General features: G+C 34.3%; 2 protein-coding genes across 6 annotated transcripts in view; one reads left to right on the forward strand and one right to left on the reverse strand.

Moving 5' to 3' along the window:
• Positions 1 to 1,486: 1,486 nt before the first annotated feature.
• LOC131075879 (disease resistance protein RUN1) overlaps positions 1,487 to 22,367 on the reverse strand; it is a 43,835-nt gene continuing 22,954 nt past the window's right edge. Inside the window, exon 2 of one of the 2 annotated variants that reach the window (XM_058012806.2) lies at positions 1,487 to 1,959. In XM_058012806.2, the coding sequence (XP_057868789.1) occupies positions 1,935 to 1,959 (25 nt within the window). In that variant the 3' untranslated portion in view covers positions 1,487 to 1,934. Of the gene's footprint in view, positions 1,960 to 7,986; positions 10,080 to 22,367 lie in introns of those variants that run through there. The other variant, XM_058012808.2, reaches the window with a different exon arrangement.
• Positions 11,315 to 17,838, forward strand: LOC131075880 (uncharacterized). Of its 4 annotated transcripts, XR_009113270.1 has the most exons (4): positions 11,315 to 11,895; positions 12,153 to 12,341; positions 13,655 to 13,816; positions 17,556 to 17,838. XR_009113270.1 is itself a non-coding variant. In XM_058012812.1 (3 exons), the coding sequence occupies exons 1-3, from the start codon at positions 11,780 to 11,782 to the stop codon at positions 17,575 to 17,577; spliced, it is 327 nt and encodes a 108-aa protein (XP_057868795.1). In that variant the 5' UTR covers positions 11,315 to 11,779; the 3' UTR covers positions 17,578 to 17,838. The 4 variants fall into 4 exon arrangements, 3 of the variants coding, with proteins under 3 accessions (XP_057868795.1, XP_059070881.1, XP_057868796.1); XM_058012812.1 differs by lacking the exon at positions 13,655 to 13,816; XM_059214898.1 differs by lacking the exon at positions 13,655 to 13,816 and having other exon boundaries at positions 11,316 to 11,886.

Consider the following 22,367-nt stretch of genomic DNA (forward strand, 5'->3'; position numbering starts at 1 on the left):
TTAATGAAGATATACTTGTAGCTTCTTATTGAACTACCTTTAAAGTCTCACTTGAATTTTAAAACTTGAATTGTAGGTTCAATGAATTTTTTTAGTCAAAATTAGTAGCTGAAATTTGGAAATCAAAAGTCAATTCAGATGCTCGATTAATGATTTGGAAAATACTACATTGCAAACTACCCATTGAGATAGGTTGAAGTGCATTATGATTGAATATGTCAATTGGTTGTTTTGGCATATGCCTAACCATGAAGCTTATTTGTTGGGGTTTTCCATTTGTTAAAAAATGATGAAATTCAGTGTTTAATATTTTTTTTGCTATTTTTTAACATAGAAACATCTATAAAGAGGCCCTACTTGGGGTTGGGCTACATGAACAAGTGTAAATGAGTATACATATGATAATAATAATAATAATAACAATAACTAGACATTTATACTTTTAAAGATTTAATACGAGGTTTTCTTTTGTCTTGCTTCTCTATTTTCTCAATTTCAGGTGGAGGACAAGAATAATAAAATTGTAGTTCCACCTTCATCAAACCAAAATTCAAGTGGAGTATCTTCTTTGACAATAGGATTCCTTGATGTATTAATACTTGAGCTTCTTTGACATCAATGCTAATACTATATTCAGCATTATTTTCACTAGTAGCCATGACCATCTATTGAAGAAGAAACCATCACCTTCCAATAAAGTACCCACAAAATTGATTTCACAAAAGTGCGGATGCACTCACTAGTACATGCATCAAGCTTATACAATGTGCCAAATATGTCACCTCTAGCAATCACCATAACACCTCAAACCATCTTATATCCTATATTAGAAAAGAATATTTGCACGCAATCACATCTATTAGTTTGCTTAGATATAATAAATTTCATACTAATCTAAGTATTTAGAACATCATTTATTCCTTTTATTCTACCATATATTAAATTATTTTTAATTCTATGATAGCCAACAATATTTAAATTATAATCATAACCCAAGTACATCATACCTCCAAACCCAAGTACATCATACATCTATCGAATCCTTTATATTAAAAAACCAATCTCTATTAGAGGTCATATGAAAAGATGCACATGAGTTAATTAACCATGCATCATTACCTACATAAGTTGCCAAAGTTGCAAATAATGCATTGTCATCTTCCTTCTTAGACTAAAAAGCAAAACTAAATTTTGTATTTCTCTTCTATTCTTCTTTGCACTCCTTATAAAATGTCCAAGCTTATACCACAATTTCAATAAATAACTTTGGACTTTTTAGGAGATTTGGATCTCCCCTTGGACTTGGATTTATCATGCTTCTCATTTTTATCACCTTTTCCCTTAAGTATCCCACAAATATTTAGAGCATCATTGATACTAATGAATACCTTCTTCCCCATCTCTTCACAAATAAAAGAACCCACTACACCTTCAATATTCAAGATAGTAGAAGTACTCTCAATATTCATGACAAGAAAATCCCATGAATCAAATAAATGACAAAGCAAGACCTTACATTTATCTTTCTCATCTATTTTTACACCAACTAATGCCAATTGAGCCACTAAAATATTGAATTCTTCTAGTTGGTATGAAATGGTTTACCCTCTTCCATTATCATGGAATACAATTTCTTCTTCAAGAAAATATCATTCACTGAATATTTAGCTTGATACATCGCACCAAATTTCTTACATAATTTCTTTATATAGAGGACCCTTCATGAATATTGATTAAAATGCAATATGCTAGACACAATCTTATTGAACCCTTGGCTTTACAATTCATAATATATCATATTAAATAGAAAAAGGTAGCATCTTCAAGCTTTGAAACATTTTGCTTAATAGAATCCCACATATCTCAATCGATTAACGAATCCTCCATCTTTAGCTTCCACATCTCAAAATTGTTATAATAAAACTTCTCCACCTCTATTCTCCGTGATGAACTTGCCATCTAAAATTTTAGAGAACACCACAAATTACATTCTACATAAGCTCCCACTCAAATCTAGAAATTATCTCAAAAACCTAACAACCCAAAATTAAAACAAATGGTTATCAAGCTTTGATACCAATTGTAAGGAAGTTAAGAAATTAGCACAACTTCCAATACTAATCTTTATAGAAGGCTTATGCAAAAAAAAATTCAGATATTTAAATAGCTACAAAAATAAAATAGAAATAAACGTATATTTCATGCATACTAAAATGCAAAGATTTACATGGGGAAATCCCTTTCAAAAGAAAAATTGCACACTCTACAAGCTACCCAATATATTAGTTAAAAATTATATGATTATAATATACTAAATCAATGTAAGTTTCTCAAAAGAGTATCACTAACTACAAATTCAAAGGCAACTCAATATCTAAAAGAATATTACACAAAACCTCCATCTCATGCACCTAGTTTATAGGAGATTCAATACATTAAACTGTTAAATAGTATTATAACCATGAGCTAAAACTATCCAAAAGTGGTTCACAGTATTATCTCCAGCCATAGATGCCCTATGTTATGTTCAAACAAACATTAACATGTGTAACTTATCCTTACAATGCATTTATGTGTCCAACATGTTTTCACATCTTCCATTTTAGGAGATGCAACTTTCAGAGGCCATCACCTTTAGTTTGAAAGTTCAGTTGTTGAATTGTTTTGACTTTCAAAAGATTATGAAGTGTCTATCAAGCTGTAAACCACTAGATCAAGTAGGAGCACTTTTGGACCCAAAAATGCTTCTAAGGCTTTCAAAATGAAGTTTAAAAAAAATTAAAATAAAAAAAAAGTAATGTCTTTGAACAAATTCATATGATCTTGCAACAAAAATTTACTTGTGTGCATATTTAGCCAATCCATAGCATTGGGGAAACTTTCAAACCAGTTTGTGCTGAAATGTTAACTTATTATGAATAATCACCTTATGTGATTTCAAGGTTGAGACACCATTTTCCTAACACATGAGACTAGTTTTAATGCCCCATTTGAAGGACCAAGGCAAAACCCAACAAAGCAAATTTATTTTAAGGGTGAACAACATCACTGAAAATTCGATGATGACCTTTTCATTTGCACTATAAGGTGCACACACAAGTGTCACAAGAATACTACAACAAAGAAGAATGACTACACAAGACCTCACCATTGCATTTAAGCAAGGTGACACTAGTAGAATACTAACAACTATGGGACAAGTTTACCACAATAAACCAATGAGAGAAAGGATGACACCTCAATCATGGTTGGTAAAACTCATGATCATGTTCTCTCAAAACCTCATGAGGATGATATGAGAGGTTCATCAACCTTCAATCCACATCAAACCATTCTTATCAACTCTTATCCACAATACTAATGATGCACTCAAAAGATTGACACCAACAAAGGGTTCCTAAGATCCAAAATTGTTTGTAGACCTAGATGCTGAAACTATCAATTTCTATGATAATGAGTAGGATGAGGGCATAGGCACCTCGACTCCGCTCAACAGAAACCAAAATGATCGTCAAACAGATGGGAAAACCTACACAAGTTGTCACCAAACTAAGAGGAATCAACTCTCTACATAATGAAAGAATTACAAGTTAGTTCCAAGCTATGCAACACTTCCCAAGTAAAGGAGATATCATAAATCCTATTACTAGATACTTATCAACATAATGAAAGACTAGGAAGACTCTAGAGACCAAGGCGACCAACTTTCATACACAAGGTCACTGTGAGAAATTGTCAACAAAAGCTTTTAGATAATGAAACATGTAAAACTAGACAATTTGGGGACACTAGAACCTATTAAGGATACTAGCACAGTACACTTTAGTCCTAGATTAGTGTTGGTGTCCATTTCTAGTGATGGTGTCTAGTTTAAGCACTAGAGTCATGACTAGGTGTTGTAGTCCCATTTCAGCACTAGTGTCCTGACTAGTGAGCAATATAGAGCTAGAGATTGATCCATAAGACAATATGAATGTAGACGACACATCCACAAAGGCCTATAATTGAATAGATTTAGAAAAATGGATTTGACTCCCTACCATTTTTCTTAAAATTAACACCAATTGGTAATGGCTCTTCTAAAGGTAATCTAAGTGTTATTGAAATTGGTGGTGTTGGACAAGATGTGAAGGCTCAATTATTTTTTATTTTCTCTACTTGTAAAATATTTCATTCCAATAATCAAATGGAAGCTTGGAAAATGCTAAAGGAACTACAAAGACCTTATGCTAAGGGGTGGATAAATTATTTACATGTGAAATAGACTTTGATTCTAATTTTTTAGTAGAACAATAAAAAATTTCAAGAAGATTCTTAGAGATTGGCTTTGGTTTCCAAACATATCCTATGTCTAGACTCCAATTTTGAGGTAATATCTTCTATCCATATTCTTAGAGATTGGAACAGGGTTGTTGGCTATTTCTATAAATGGGTATTTGAGGGTCTGAATTATACTAGACTCCAATTTTGAGATAATCTCTTCTATCTATATTCTTAGAGATTTGAACAAGGTTGCTGACTATTTAGCTAAATGGGTATCTGAGGGGAATTATTTTTGTTTAGGATGATTTAGATAAAATTAAATAACAATAGCCCCTCAAGTTTTTTCAGGAAGATCAAGGAAGATAGCTACATCCTTTCAAGGTATAAAATAGGAGGATATTTGGAGTTTCCATGAGTTCTTCTGAGTATTCTTGTAGGATCCCTTGGTGGATCTTGATTATGTTTTTGTTACAATGACAATGACCACATATAAATCTGTGTTATGTTTCCTTTTAATACATTTTTTTTTTTTTAATTTCCAAATAAAAAAGAAGATCCTCAATACCTAGATATTCATGGGACCATAGAACTTGAAACTATCATAAACTATATTGCACATTGTTTCTATTAAGTAACAATACCAAGTGATCTTAACTTAAAGAATCTTAAGAATTTCATGGACTCTTTCTTTCTAAGTTTTTTGTCAATTACAAAAGAATATCTTGCAAGGATATGATCAATAAGCTTTTAATGAATGTTGCGTTGCCTATATATCCCTTTATGCAATAACCATGTTATATTATGAGATAATGAGTTATTTACACTTCAACAAATGAGGTCCTTGATAATTGAAATTTCAAGGATTTTATTCAGAAGTTGTAGGCATGTCTTGGTAATGACAACAAAGATCTTAAGGATCTTACAATACAAGGGATCTAGAATTTAATTAGTACCACACAATTTACATATTAATTATAGCCAATTACTTCTAAATCAATATAGTTTTGAGTTTTTAAACATACACATTAAACATCATAAATTTCTATTTTCCTTAGAATATCACAATTATTTTAAATAATATTTCAAATTTATATGGCATTCACTTTATTGAAAAGATTTGCTCAATTTCAAATTTAGGATATGCATATTGATTTTAAATATAAACAAAATCACACAGTTATAGATATTTTGTATACATTCACATCTTCATGATATACATGGGGATGCTTGACAATTATATACCAATGGACCAAGCGATTTGTTTATATTGCCACTATTATATTTTCTTATTTTATTTATATCACTTGACATAAGCTAACTTATTCTTGTCATTATGTATACCTTTAAATTAAGATCAAGCATGCTTTTAAAACTTATAGATCCAATAATTAATTATTCCAACATTTATGAACAAAAGAAAAGAAAAACAAACAAAAAACTCATTCTAGGATTTTTTGACATAATCAAAGAAAATTGGGATCACATTCTAAACAAAAGTGTAGTTATTACGAAAAATTATTTCAATTGATTATAACCAATTATATAATGTCTTAATTTTCAAATATCATAGAAGATATTATATGCATTTTAAAGCTATGTTTCAAAATTCAAATTAAATAGCACCTTTAAACATTTTTTTTCTTATCATTTTTAACAAATAAAAATTAACCTATAAAAATAATACATTATACACAAAAATAAAATTCTTGGAAATTTCTTTGTCTCTACTGCGGGCTCATCAGTGTTCAAGTCAATTTGGAAGGCGTGGGAGAGTGTTAGGCATAACATGTCTAACAATTGGGTCAACAGGGATGATCTCATTTGTGGGGAAAGGTCTATATGGTGGAATTTATTTCATAATGGTAAGCCCCTTGCCCTCACTCAAGGCTACTAAGCCAGAAGTTGGGCTAACAGAGGTATTTGTTGTTTTAAAGATACTTGGTTAAATGATTATCTGATCTCTCAGGATGATCTCTCCGGTAAGTATCATCTTCCTGCTTCCAATAAGAGAACTTATAATATAATGTTTAATGCTTGTGTTGCCTTGCAGCTCCCCAGAAGTTGTGTAACTATTGAAAACAAGTTTGTTGGCCTCTCTTGGTGTGACGACACTAAGTTATGTAAGTTGAATTCTATCTTTGTTTATAACTCTCATATGTATAATGATTGAATTCTTAATCACATTAACTCTCTTTAGTATAGTGACTTGATGCCCATGCAATGAGGTAAGCTGTTTAAATCGATATGGAACAGGTCGATTTCTCCCAAAAAAAAGATTTTTAGATGGTTACTACTTACTGATAAGCTTCCTATCAGATTTGACCATATTAGAGATGTGCTTTGTACCATATGTAAAGTTACTGAAACTACTAGGCATATTTTCTTTGACTGTATTGTTGCTAAGGAAATCTGGCTAATGTTTGGTTTCTCATTCCCATTGCATGTTACTCTTCTTGATATTGTTACCGGTTATATTAAAGGCATTAAAAAAGACAACAATTTATTCTATAATTTTTTATCATGTGAAATTCTTTGGTGTATATGGAAGATAAGAAATGAAGATAGGTTTCAAGGAAAAGAGAGGGTCCTTACTGAGTCTTTTCGTAGACACACACATTATTTTGTCTCTTCTCAGGTGGACTTAGTGATTCGGTTGAACAAGGAGAAGTTTCAGAGATTTTTGAGCGATGGCCAAACCAGGATCTGTGTACATGAGCTCTCTCACGGCTACACATGGCATAGGCTCAATATTGAAGGTACAACCTTTGTCAGTGCCCTAGATGCCCTTTTGGAGGAAAGCAGAGGCAATAGAGCCCTGATTCGCCAGCAGATGATATACTCAGCCTAGATGAGAGATGACCAGAGGCTAGTCTGGATGGAAGGCCCCATGGGTTGGGTTGCATGGATGTAATCTTTCAGTCATTGTACATAGTATCATATTTTTGTATCTAATGAGATATATAGCACTTATCAGTCCTTCACAGTTAGGGATCTAGGAGGGTCAAACATTAACAATCCATTATAGTAGCATGAGTTTTTGAGGCCGACAAGGCTATAAAACTTTCAGATTTGTACTTTTGTTTTGTTACTCTATAATCAATATAAAAAAAAAAATTCTAATGCATCATATTTAAAATATTACCTAATATACAATTGGTAAATAAAAATATTGTATCTTCTAATGTAGTAATTGAACTATACTCTAACATATTAGATTACATATAGTTTTTTGTTGACGCAATCATTGAACCTCCTTATAGCATAGGTGCTAACATTAATGTGCAATGTTAAAAGACAAAGAATGACAATTTTTGTGTTGATATCACTCAAAGCTACACTAGAATCCTATCCTTTTACACCACAACTTAGGAAGCAACTCAACATAAAAGGGTACTACAACTATGACAAGATGTTACTAGTATTAGAGAGGTTATTTAAGCTTCTATACTCTCTCAAGTCCAAGTCTAGTAGCTATGAAAGCTTGTCAATGGTATTAGGAAGGTTATTTAGTTTATAGTGCCATTTTATTCCAATGTGTAGGAATAAACAATAAACAAGAAAAGAACTCATGTTAGGTTTATATGAAATAGTAAAAGAATTTTGGGGATCACATTCTACACAAAACTGAAATTGTTACAAAGCATTCTTTCAATTGATTATAACTAAATATGTTATGTAAAATAGAAATGAATTACAAAAGATAATATTGCATACACATAATGATATTTAAAGCAACACATTTTAAATATTATATGATATATAAAAACTGATAAATAATAAAAAAGTTTTAATGTAATAATCAAATTGTACTCTCTACTGACTTAGATATGGTTTTCTATCTGTCTAATCACCACACCTCTTTCGGGTGCATGTACTAGTTTTACAGCACAGGTTAGATAAAAAATACTGCAGCTGTGGTAGGTTGTTAATGGTATCATGGAGGTTATTTAATCTTCTACAGCCTCTTAAGTCTAAGTGTAGTAGCCGTGAAAGGTTCCCAATAGTATTAGGAAGGTTATTCAATGTATAGCACCATTTCAAATCCAAGTGTTGCAACTGTGATAGATTGCCAATAGTATTGGGGAGGTTATTTAACCTATAACACCCTCTCAAATTGAAGTGCTGCAGCTGTGACAGGTTCCCAATAGTATCAGGGAGGTTAGTTAACTTGTCACATCCTTCCAAGTCCAATTGCTGCAGCTGTGACAGATTACCAATGGTATCAGGTAGGTTACTTAACCTATAACACCATTCCAAGTTCAAATATTGCAGCTTTGACAGGTTGCCAATGGTATTAGGGAGGCTATTTAATCTTCTACACCCTCTCAAATTCAAGTGCAGTAGGCCTGAGAGGTTGCCGATAGAATCGGGCAGAGTTTCTAAGCTTTTAGATTTTTCTATGTTCAAGTGCTGCAGCTGCTCTATGTTAGGAAATGAAAATAGCGAGGAGATAAAAAGGCTGTTGATATCTTTTAGTTGCATAATCTTCAATTGCCTATGGTGACCCACAAATCTGGAATGACGTGGCTTCCTTACTGCTTCAAAGATCTTCTCTATTGGCCCCTTCTTTCCAGTGGCAATGGGACAATGTTCCAACCGTAACCATATCAGGCTTGGTGGAAGCACAGCTAGAGTGTCTTCTTTCATGCCTTCGATGGTCACATTACGCAAATGAAGATAACGAAGACCAGGTCTGCAGAGCACTTTAAACCTTTGTGGATTGCCTCCTTTGAGCCGAAGGCGAGAGAAATTGATGTCGGATACGGTATTCAAATGGGCAGCCTCCCAAAGTCGGGTGCCCACTTTTTCTTTTTCTGCAATTGTCTGCCCCATATCTCGCAAATGATCATGCATCTCAAATATTCCTTTGTTGTCAATCTTTATCAATAACTTCATTGAAAGATTGGATACGGCAGTGTCTACCATCTTGTACAAAGATTTCCAGAAAACAATTGGACAACTTTTGTGCTCGCCAATAAAGAAACAAGCAATATCCACAAATATTTCTTGTTCCTCATCGGTGAGAGCACTATAACTGATTTTGAGTCTTTCGTGAATGTCTGGGTTGAGAGTAATGTTGTTTAAAGCTTCCTTCCAGCAACCTATGTCATCCTGCTTATCATACAAGAAAGACCCAATCACTTCCAGTGAAAGAGGATGCCCCTTACAAGCTTTCACTATTCTTCTGGACAGATATTCGAAATTGGGAGTTGGAGATGCTCTGAGAAACGCGTGTCAACTAAACAAGTGGAGACTTTCATTTATGTCCAATCCAATCATGTCGTGAATGCATTCAGATGAGATCCCAGCAACGTTGAGAATGTGTTTGTCTCTGGACGTTATAATAACTCTACTGCCAGGGGCCAACCAATCCCCGACCAAAGCTTTCAACTGTATGGCAGCATCCACATCATCCAAGATAAGTAGAACACGCTTTCTTCGCAGACGTTCTCTGAATAAAAATATGCCCTCGTCAACACTATCCACTTCATCACCATATTTGGATGTATCTTTGAGGACTTTTTTCTGTAATTTTGTAAGTCCCGTAGTCTCTGCAACAGTGTCGCGGACATTAATTACAAATGAAGCAGCTTCAAAATCACCATAAATTTGATTGTACACAGCCTTGACAGCTGTGGTCTTGCCTATACCACCGATACCCCATATTCCAATTTTAAGCACATCATTGACTGAATTGAGATTTAATTTCTGAATGAGAGAATTCTTGGCGCTGTCTAATCCGACTGGATGCTTGGCAACTTCTAACGGCACTCTGTCCAGTGTCATGATCAGGTCATTCACCACTGTCTTTACAGCTGCAATGGTCAAAATAGGTCAGTAGAATTCTATATTCAAAGGAACTTGTCCCTTCATATTTTATATGTTTGTCTTGTAATATTACTTTTTCTTCTTACCTGTTGTAGTAGTGTTATCTTGGTAATCGTGTATGAGTGGAAAATATGGATGTTTCTATTGTGGCTCCAAAAAGACAGTACGGATTGACTAACACGCGTGTTAGTCGTGCGTTGTGCGTTTTACACCGTCAATTTTGCAGTTAACGGTTGTGATTGACTAACCTGTCACTAACATGTTGTACGACGGGTCTGTTTTGGAGCTAGAATAGCTGCAGCCGGAAAATATAAACTTATGCCCCAGGTTTGTTTTTTCTATTTTTATCACTGTTTAAAAAAGTGGTTTATTTGGCTTCTCGTTAGACATTGAATACATTTTCTTATGTTTCATTTCATTTGAAAATCTTGTCAAAAAAATATTCAATATTAGGGAAAGGAATAAATAGTGGACATAGGATCTCATCTTTTTGTCAATCTCATTTCGTTAGTAGATTTAGTAAGAACCAAAAAAAATGGTAATGGAAGGTTCATTAATAAACTTCACATATACCAATAGTGGATAATTTTTTAACTTTTTTGACCATAATTAACCCATTATTGAGACATTTATGCACCACTACTGGATTATTTGCGCTGAGCTATTTGTCCACTACTACTAGCTATTTTGAGTTATTTACTATTGGCACAAAGGTGATTATGTTTTGCACCACACTTTGAAATTTATATTTTTTGATCTTTGTGCACATAACGAATTCCACATCGTTACTACCCAAACCAAAACAATAGCTTTAAGCAGTTAAGTCGCATGCAAAACAATAACTTTAAACAGTTAAATTGCATGCAGAAAACAAAAAAAATCTTTGAAATCCCATAAAACATTTAGAAACTTAAGATGCATGAAATTATCATATCTGTGTCCACTACTGACTCTTTTCCCTAGAGCTTTTCCTCTCACAAACCACTTACAAACAGCTTGTGCCATATTTGCCCCTTTATCATGGATTCAATTTAATTTGGAAATGTAACCTCAGTAGATCTTATCGGAATAATCTCAGCTTGCAAATTTGGAAGACAAAAACTGAAGTTCGCAGTCTCAACTTACTGTTTGGAAACTTTTACACGCAAAACTCCCAGTGGGAAATTGTCTGAAATACCTTTGTCTTTCTCCTTCCTGTCCTTTCTACGGTAAGATTTAAACTTTCATGCATTGTTTCTGGTATTGTCCTCATGCTAATTTATTATGGAAAGCCCTTACTGCTACTTTACCCACCCTTTTTAATTTCCCTTGGACATGGAAATCTGATCTTTTAGGGTTCTCTAAAAGCCCATAACATGTTGTCTAGCTCCCGTCGATTTATTATAATTAAAAACATCTGGAAGGTCCGCTGCCAGGCTGCCTTGTCTTTCTCTTTCTTGCCTCTTGAAATCGAAATCCTCACCATTTGTTCCAACCTTCATATACAAGTGTTGAACATAGCATCTTACTTGAATGAAAACAGTCCTACCAATGATGATTTTTACAAGCAGGTGAAAGAATTAAAGTTTCAACTTCAGGCAAAGATTTTGTCCAGCGCTCAGCTCCACAACTTGGCGAGAACTTTGTTTGCATCCACAACAGGTCATTTGCTGTACACTCTGCAGGGGGGGTGATCTTTTGAGCTGTTATGGACTGTGAAGGTTGTTTAAAAGAAGACAGAAATTTGTTTCTTCCATGGATGAGGACAGAACAGTTAATGGCTGCAACAAGGAAAGCAGTAAATCTAACTACAAAGTACATAATGTTTGTATTTTCAAGATTGTATATTTGTTGTTTTGAGTAAACGATTTTTGTTTGTCAGACTCTAAGATTATGCCGTAGATGTTTGTTCACTGATAGCTCATGATCTTTTATGTTGCTGGTTGTGTGAGTCCACCTCTTTAGACAGTAGCCATATCTTTTTTGTTGTGTTCTGCTGTTCTGTGTTGTGTCTGATGTTAAGCCATATATAAAATGTTAAGCAGATTTTACAAAAAGTCTTTGTTGTTGATTGTGTGCAGGTACGTGGACTCCATGATGAAACATGGAGAGTATTCGCTGGTACAGGTGTGGGAATTCGTCAATCTCTTCCTCAACAATCGCCAAAACTTATGTAACGCCAGTACAGCCACCTGCCATAGGAAAACCTGGAAATGGGAAGTCTCGCAAGTATTCCGTGAGTGTGCAGTTGGAGAAGACGTTCTAAGAGGGTAAGTATGTCTGTGACCGCCTCAATTTTTATTTTTTAGTCATTGGCCACTACTCCATTCAGCGCTTGATTTTATGCAGCAATGTTGTGGGCTATAGTTTTGCGTTGTGTAGTTGGATTGGTCAAAGTCGTTTTGCCTTTCCCATCCTTTTCAGATCTCTGAAGTACGGAAAAATACAGGCTGGACTACCCACAGATTTTGGTTCTATTTTGCAATGGTAGTTTGATTGATTAATTTTGATGCGCTGTCTCTGGGTTGCACTTGGCAGTTGGCACTTACTCTTATCTATATGTAATAGAGCAATAAAAATCCCTAAATATAACAGAATTCAGGACCCTTTGCAGTAGTGTGTGTGCTCCTGTGGTCTCCTCCAACTGTTGAGCGAGATGCATCACAAACTTTCCGGGTTCTTGGTTTTAAGTAAATCTCAGCAAGGTGAACTAGGCATAGGCACTCATATAAGGACTCATTACCAAATGTCCATGAGCTAAAATAATATCCTGGGATGCTGTTAACTGCTATGGGATATGCGGATAATTAGCTATTATGGAATATGTGGTTAAGTTATTTGCTTTCAAGCTTTTCTAAAAATAAAAAATTGTGGTATCCATTCGGATGTTGTGAAGTATTCTTTTATCTTATTTGTTATGAATTACAATACCTCCTCTGCAGGAATTGAACAACAGGAGTATCATTTGAATTTCTATTTTTAAACTATCTATACCTTCTGTATACAATGTGTTCTCTGGCATAATTTAACAATTTTCTCTATTTTCAATTGTTTCCACAGGTATTTGAACACGTTGTTAGATGATATAGCAATACTTATATGCATTAGTCACAAAATTGTGGAAAAATTTATGATGCAACACAACAGCATACCCTGTAGTTCAACTCACGAGTCTATTTTCAATTTCTTCGTTGAATATTGTTATATTTCCAAGTGACAGAAGCATATGAGTAACAGAATCATGTCATGGTCTACAAGGGCATTTCAAATACTCTGATGAGGATTCAGAACATGTCGTTTCCAAGACATATATGTGTAAAATTAGCTTATGTAAAACCAGTACTATAGATTTTGCTTGTATGAGGTGGTTGCAATTTTTTGGTACTTTTGACATTCGTTGGCCCCTTTGCATCCTTCCGTTCGGCGGTGGTGATTGAGAATTTTTTGCTTCATTTCACTTTACACACTGTTGTACGTCCTGTTTATTAGATGGAGGTATCAGTTATGTTAATGGAATGAATTTAAATTGTAACTTCCACAAAGTTGGAGTTTGAATTGATATCATGTGTGTGTGTTGGCTCAGGGATGGCCCATTTGGATGAGCACCAAGAACAGTATAAATTAATTTCTGCAAAGCAAGCTTTGGGTGTAAAAAGTGTAATTGGATGTAGTTTCCACCCTGCCAATAGGAGAGTTTTCTATACAATGAATGGTGAGCAGTTTTACTCTCAGACTTGCAATTCAGGTGAGTTCAGTCATCCTCTGTATCCAACAATTCCAGCCTACTATGATGTGACAGTGTTGGTAAATCTTGGGCAGAGTCAGTTCAACTATTTACCTGCTAATTCCCAGAGGGTGGCTAATCCACGTGTTAAAATTTTACTCAAAAATAGTTCTGTAAAGTCGCTCTCAAGATCTGTTTATGACAGTGATGATATTTTCTCAACGAGCAGAATTGATGCACAGTGGCTAGGAAATCTTGAGAGTTCCAATTCAGAACTGCAACACAAACATGTGTTTTTGGAGACTGATTCAGTGTTTTTTGAGATCCCTCTTGATGAAAGTAATAAATAAATGCAGACACTTCGTCAACAAAATGTATTATTTGCCATGTCATATTTTCATGATTGTCTAAGTATGTATCATTCTTTTCATAATTTTCCAAGCTAATATGTTTTGATTGTTTATTAATGGACAGACTGTGGTGCTACTACGCTTCTATATAATTATACTCATAGGATTCTGAATATTGGATCCTTAATTCTAAAGATAAATGGTGTCCCAAACAGAAAGAAGCAATGTTTGATACTTAGATTATGAGGGGGAAAGCTTCCACAAGAAGCTTGTCTGAACATAACTTCTTTGAACCAAGTCAAGCTAACATCGATCAAACCAGTGAGCCCACCACACCCCACTTCTCTAACTTTGATGAATACAAAACCACAACAGTTTCTTTATTTGTAATCCCAAATCATTTTAATGGTAAAATGGCGCAGAGAAAGTATGGCTTGAATGATAATTGTTCCACAGAAATGTAGTGAATAGATTTCTTTTTCAAAGTAGTTTTAATGCCTTAATCTCATAGATTCTCTGTACACAAATGTGATTGCTCGAGTCTATACTTATATTCAGTTTTAAAATGAATTCACCTACCTTATTAATTGATTGCATTGGTTTGGGATTTGACGTACTTGTAGGTTCTGAATGCCGATGTGTGTATTGAGCAGAGAGAATAGACTGAAGCAAAGCTGAAGCAACTTCTGATCTGTGCAGTCATTGAACTGGTTTCTATAAGATGCTCTGCACAATCTCAGATGCAGCTTCAAGAAGCCCAAATAGCCCACTTGGAAAAGCTTCTAGAAAGAGTAAGGAGAGAAAGGGATGAAATAAGAGAGGAATATATGAGGCTCACCAAAAAGCTAAAGTACATTCAAGCAAGAGTCATGGACACTAGATATGACAAAAGTGTATTAGTACTGCCCCTGCTTATGATTATTCAGCAAAGTCTGCATTAAAAAATAATAGTAGTTTCCTAAGCAGCAGTGGCCGAAACATACATGAATTTGTAAAACCCCTACCAGACCGATATTTTCATGAACTATGGTCCTCTTTCGAATTCAACAGCTTTTTTAGCTTTTAATGAGAAAACTCCTGTGAAGTAACTACATTGTATCATCTTAATGTCAACCAATCTTAGGTCCACTGTAGAGTCCCATGAACCTATGTGTTAACCACCTTTTGTTTTAGCCTCCAAAATCTCTGTTCTATTTCCCAAAATGGAACTGGATTTTGGGGACCAATTTTGGTATCTAATAGCAACCAATTAAAAGTTTTTTCCAATAAGTCAGTGGAATCTTATCTTTATGGCATGCTGCTGTAAAAATCAGTGTTACCCGGGGACGCGTCTCCAACCTGAAAAACCCCGTCCCCGTTTCGGGGACAGCCAAGGGACGTTTCCCCCCGTCCCCAAATTGCCTTGTATTTTGAGGGGACCTCCCTGAAACAGGGGGATGCCTGCCCTAGCTCTGGGGGACGTCCATACATCCCGGGGACGGCTGGGACGTCCCCAATCCATCCCGGTTTTAAAAAAATATTAAAAAAATTTAAAAAGTTGTATTTTCAATTTTTTATTTAAATTTTCTAATATAGGCCCCTTATTAATTCAAATTGTTATTAAAAATTAAAAAAAATTAAAAGATAACATTAATTAAATTTTAAATTTATTAATTTAATTCATAATTTTGACAATGAAACTATATGGCAGCAGTGTACCCTTTGGGCATTTTGACACAGAGATTAGAAAATCGTCAAACTCGGCGAGTCAATCGAAAAATAACACCCAACGCCTTTATTAAAGAATAAGGTTTTTTGGCCTCGCAGGGCGCCGCCCTCGACCCCACCCTGTATCGCGACAAGGAGCGCGCAAGGGGCGCTGCCCCCAAACCCCTATTGAAAAATATGGGGGGAAACTGCGTCGATAGAAGTAGGGACAATTTAACCTCCGAGTCTATTGATATGCATATTGACAATGTGAATGAATTGAAATTCTGATTTATGAATGCATAATTGCATATTGTCTATTGAGTATTAACAATGTTGTATGTTTAGAATTTACATTCTAAAATGTTTTCAACTTTTCATAGTATCATACACATGCTATATCCATGTTTTATTGTTTTCATATGAATACAATGTATGTATGCATGCTTTATCCATGTTTTCATATGAACATTTAGAATTTTGAAATTTTCCTATATATTTTAAAATTTTCCTATATTTTATATAGCCGTCCCCCGCCGTCCCCAAATTTGGCAAAAAAAATTGCCATCCCGGAAACGCATCCTGCCGTCCCCTGCCGTCCCGTCCTGGAAACTCGGGGTAACTTTGGTAAAAATCCTAGCGTATCCTCTCTTGGTATGTTCTTTTCTTCTTGCACAACTAATACCTCTAAAAGATTATGGGATTAAGTTTCAAAAGGCAATTGCCTCTTCTCTTGTGGTAGAATGAGTCTGATCAGTTGCGATTTCAAAAAGGAGGGGTGAAAATTACGAAGGGTAAGTTTTCCATGAAAATTCAGGGCAAGGTGCTGAATTGATCTCAATCAAATTGGAGTGTGGTTAAGGTGAGTGGAGAGTCCCCTTTTCTCCCAGGGATTCATAGACCACTTGGTTTAACTTTACAATTGATTTAAAAAAAATTTACCATCATTTCTGATGTCTTTGAAGGTTTTTGACTGCTGATTCTTCTTACAACCTATTTTGGTAGGATATGCATAAGGTGTCACCACAATATATTCTAGATGCATTTATCACTTCTATTACGAAGGGCTTTACTTCTTGGATCATGGTATAGCAGCTCAATTATCTCAACAGAAGGAGGTCAATATGAAAAATCCATCAGCTACCACTATGATTTACTTTTATTGGGCATCATGGTTTTTTCCTGACCTCTCCAAGCTTCTTAAGTCTTAATCTCTACTTGTTCTTTTGTATGTGTATCTTATATTGCAAACTTTTTTAATATTATATGAAACATTTGAGTTTCTGAATTGCATGGCTTAATGTGTGGAATGGTTTGAATTCCTCCATCAAATGGTATATTGCCAGAAACTCCAATGCATATAAAGAGCCTTGCTACTCTGAAAAGACAGGTCTTTAATTTACTTCTTAGTCACCGTTTTTTTTGTGAACCTGTTCATTCATAGAACCACTTTTGTTATCTCTAAGTAAAATATTTTGTTGGTGGCCTCAACCAGCCTCTAGCCTATATTGTATATCGTATTGCTTCTTCTCATTGTTGTGCCTTTAGAAATCCATTTTGGAGATGCTTGAAGCACTCCTTATTGATTAATAAGCTGGCAGTATCGCTTCTGATATTTCTAAATTGCAATTCTTTTAAACCATAACATATTCTTGGTTTTACCCCCTTCAAAAAATTTCTTTTCCTGAATTTAGGATGGTAATACTTGGGATATTTGTTTGCAGATGGCACGCCAAATGCCGGTAACAAGTGCCAAGAAAAGCATTGAGCAACAAGATACTTTGACAGAGATTTATGGGAAGGTGCAACAAGTCTTTCAACAAATAGAACTCAACAATACCCAGCCGCTGGAAAAATTCAATATGTTAAACTAAATCTAAACTTGTTTGTATTAATTTTTATGCAATATGTTTAGTTATTTTTACTTTTGATAGGAAGAGAGATTGTATTCTGTACCTGAACCTTTTGCAACCTTTCAAGTCATCTATATAACTGCATTTGTTTTCATATAGCTGTAATTATTATGAATGCAGAGATTCCCAAGCCAACGATGAAACTCATATTTAAAACTTATTTTTGAACATTGCAAATAACTTGTTTAGTAAACTGAAATGAACTTAACAAGTTTGTATAGTGCTCTTTTCTCTGCTTGACGGTTGGCCCTTCTTGTTTTGAATAAATTTTTACCCCTTTTGGTTAAAAATTTAACTCACAAGTTGATATTTTGCACTAATGACATCTAAGAACTTAGTGATTTATAATCAATAGTTCGAGTCTATATTAATTGTTATCTGTAAATGGCAGTCTGAAAACATTCCCTTTGTTCTTTGTTGAATCTCCTGGTCTTGCTCCAGAGGTTCAAATAGACCTTGTAATTCAACACCAGTGAGTGGAGCATTCACAATATTCTTCTCTTAATCTTATGGGAAGTTCTGAGATTTGATCTTGGTTGTCCATTTATTTTATGCTTATGATTTTAATTGTTACTTTCCTCAGGTATGAGGCAAAGCTGGTAGCAGCTGCTGCTCAGCTTTGCCTCGCCTCTTACAGATGATGATGGTGATGTTTTTAACTAAATGTTTCTTTAGTCAGAAACATTGGTTTGTTAGGGTGGCAGAATTGATTTGTTCTGTACCATTGGAGGTGATTTGTTCCTCAATTCAATTTCCTCTTTTGTATTTGGGCATATATACTATGTTTTTGAGTTGCACATTGCACACATATGTATGAATCACAACTCCATTAATCGTTTCTAGGATTGCATAGATCAACTGCTTTAGCAACTTTTATTTACAATGAATTTATAATATTACTTTGTAACTAGGACACATTGATATCTGAACTTATTTTAGTTAATGGTGATGCCTTGAAAACACAGAGTTGTATCATAGTTCCAATACTTGTCAAATGATCAAATTGAAGAATGTTATCTTTGAGCCAGGATGCCCTCTAGGCAAGGAAAAGTTAAAACCCTCTAATTAGGTACACAGAGATGAAACTACTGAGCATTCACCATTAACAGAGTTGGGCTGAGGCGACTTTTCATATGATTGTATCATTAGGATTGCCTTACTTAAAGCAATGAATGTGCATCCTCATTGAAGAATTTCACTGTAGCTTTGAGCTCTATCATGTTAACAGGGGCTGTATATTTAGCACAGTAATGACTTTACACACACACACACATATATATGGGAAACCCTGTTGCCAAATATGTAGATGTGAGACTCTTAGGTTTTAACCATTTGTAGGGCTTGGGTGTTCCTACATGCTGCTTGCTCATTGGGATCAGTTGGCTTTCCTTCTCTATAAGCTTAGATTAGCATTGAGCCTCACCACTCAAAATAAAATAATGGCTCTCTATCTTCAAAAGCTCAAAACGAAATAAACACAATCCTAAGAAATCTGGGCAGACCTAATTCTACTTTTGACATGACAAGGCAATTTTCTCATAGAAATTATATTTGAGCAGTAGCATAGCTACTTTTATTCAAAAAATTTGTTTCATTTGGGGTGTCAAACAAATTCAAAGATTGTTAAATTAGATCTTCACCATTTCGTGGAGCTCTTAGATGCCCTCTTATCGTAGCCTAATGAAGGCAAGGTGTGTGAACATTTAATTTCACTAGATCAAAATTGAAAAACAACTATTGATCCCATTATCCATTTGAGTCATTGAATCTTCGAATTCCATGACTGTTTCGCATACCTTGTTTCTTTTAGAATGTCACCATGGGTAATGTTGTAAGGATTAAAAGTAATATTTTATTTTTAAAAACCAATATATTTGGCATAATTCTACAATGAAAATGGGCTTTCTTAAATCATTGTTTTAAAAAATGGTTAATTTTTTTCAGTTTTATTATTTTTGTAATATTATTTAGAAGGCATGTTTTTTATTTTAAAAATATAGAAATCCTAGTTATTATTCTTGCAATAAATCAGTTCCTTAACTTGTTTTGGACTTGAAACCAGTAACTTTTAGTGAAACAATTTTTAATAAAGTTTTATAAGTCAAGTTATTTTAGTTTGAAAATATAAATAAGTTAAAGTATTTTTTTTTTTATCTACTACACATTTAATCTATTCTACTTCATCTTTCCCTAGGCTCCCTTCCCTCTCTTATGATAAGAGATTTTTATAGAAATTTTTAATGATAATAGTTACATTTTTAGATATATGTTTTTTTGATAAACACTACCAAATGGGGTAGTTCCTTTTATTAAATTACAAAATAAGGTTACATCAAGGAAAATGGTGTCAAAAAAAGGTAACCTCATGAGCTTTCTATCACCATAGAGTGTGATCCGAAACGTTGAAGCAAATAAATATACATAGTCTAATCCAAAAATAAGAACAATTATTATTGATTGTGGAAAACTAATTATCTTTAAAGCTAATCCCGACACCAAAATCTAGCATCCTATTGACTTCTACTTAAGGATTTAGATATGCATGTTTTAGTCTTCATTGTATAGGGGTTTAAATATGATATTTCATTCTGAATTCCAAATTTAATTTAAAATTTAAAATTTTGATTATAGACACTCTTTTTTATCATTAGAAATGGTATTTTCTTTGACAATATCAATCGTAGTGAATTTCATTTTATATCTACAATTTGTTTCCATATCTCTAATTTAAGTTTAATGCATTGCATTCAATCAAGCAATCATTTTGATTTATAACTTATGGTTGAACTTGTATTGATGTGTTTATTGTGTTATTTAATATTTTACTTTCATTGCAAATATCTAATTAATGTAGATATTTTAAAATTGATAGAATGCAATGTTGCTATTGTTTAAAATAGATCCTATAAAAAAATTTTACATCCTCTTCTGAAAATGAGGAACAAGAAGAAAAATATCAATAGAAGATGATAATGAAACAAATGATAGATGTAGAAGGAGAAGAACAAAAGAAAATGTTGAAACAATATATGTATATGTATGTGCATGTGCATATACACACACACATGTAGGTATATGTATACTTACATATATGATGAGAATAAGTTATATAGAAACAATAGTGTTTTTATATCATATATATTAAACATATATGATTTTTTTCAAGTCATATTGGATATTTTCTAATGATTATTGGTGGGAGGAAGAATCAATGTTGAATAAATTACAACTCCATATTCAATAGCAGGCAAGTATTTAAGGCACTAAAATAAACTAGCAATAACACCTTGGTGTGCAATGGGTACGTCGAAGAGATTTTGGAAGGTCAATTAGGAAAAAAATTATTTTATTATTTGTATACATTGTGTATCATATGAGGTCAATTGGTAGGTCATTTAGCAAATAATTTTGTTTGTGCAACAATGTTCTAAATGGATAAGTGGTAACTTCAAATCAACTATTTGTCCACTTAAAAGGATTCAAACATGACTGAAACAAAACATTTGAATTAGGAACATACTTAGGCTTAATTAGAGAGAGAGAGAGAGAGGGGCGGAGGGGGGGGCAATGAGATGGAGATGGAGAAGGAGAGGGATATGAAGATAAGTATAGGGACATAAAAAGAGAGGAGATGGGGATAGATAGAGATGACAGAGATAAATAGACGAGGGGGAGAGAGGGGGAGATGGATGAATAGAGAGAGGGAGAGGAAGATAGAGAGATAGAGAGAGGTGGAGAAAGAGATAAAGATATAGAGGGATATTGAGATAGAGAGGAGAGCTATAGAGGAAGAGATCGAGAGAGATATAGATGGTGAGATAGAGTGATAAAGAGATAGATATATAAGGAAATATAAAGAGAAGTGGAGAGGGAGAGCCATAAAGATAAATAGATAAAGGGAGACACAAACAAATAGAAGTAGAGATCTTGACAAATAGACATGAAGAGAGAGAAAGATAAAGAGAGGATGGGAGAAATATCTCAATATGTATGGAGTGGGAGAGGAAGAGGGAGAGAGGGAGAGATATAGCGATATAGGGAGGTAGAGAAAGATATGAATAAAGGGAGCAACGAGAGAAAGATAGATAGAAATAGAGAGATAGAGATATAGAGTAGGAAAGATGGAGTCAATATGAGAGAGAGAAGAGGAGAGGGGTATATAGCTCAAAAGACAGAGTGGTTAGGGAGAGAGATATAGAGATAGGGAGATAAATGAAGAGAGAGATATTAATAGAGAGAGGAGCAAGAGGTGGGAGAGAAATAAAGAGAGAGATATCTAGAGTAGGAGCTCATGGAATGGTGAGATATAAATAGAGAGGAGGAAAAGATAGGGAGATACAAATAAAGGGGCAAGAGTGAGCGAGAGAAAGAGGGGGAAATATAGAGATAGAGATAGGGAGGGAGAACTAGGGAGTGTGTATGTGAGTAAGAAAGAGGGAGTGACCAAGATAGAGAGAGAAGAGAGGATTGGAGAGATATAGAAAGAGGGAATGATAATGAGAGAGGGAGAGAGAAAATGAGAGACGTGTAACAAATGAAATATAGAAGGGGTGGGAGAGAGACAGATAAATATAGAGCTCAGGATAGATGCAAAGAGAGAGAAAGAGAGGGAGGGAGAAATAA

Source organism: Cryptomeria japonica, unplaced genomic scaffold, assembly GCF_030272615.1.
Source record: "Cryptomeria japonica unplaced genomic scaffold, Sugi_1.0 HiC_scaffold_17, whole genome shotgun sequence".
Taxonomy (NCBI): domain Eukaryota; kingdom Viridiplantae; phylum Streptophyta; class Pinopsida; order Cupressales; family Cupressaceae; genus Cryptomeria; species Cryptomeria japonica.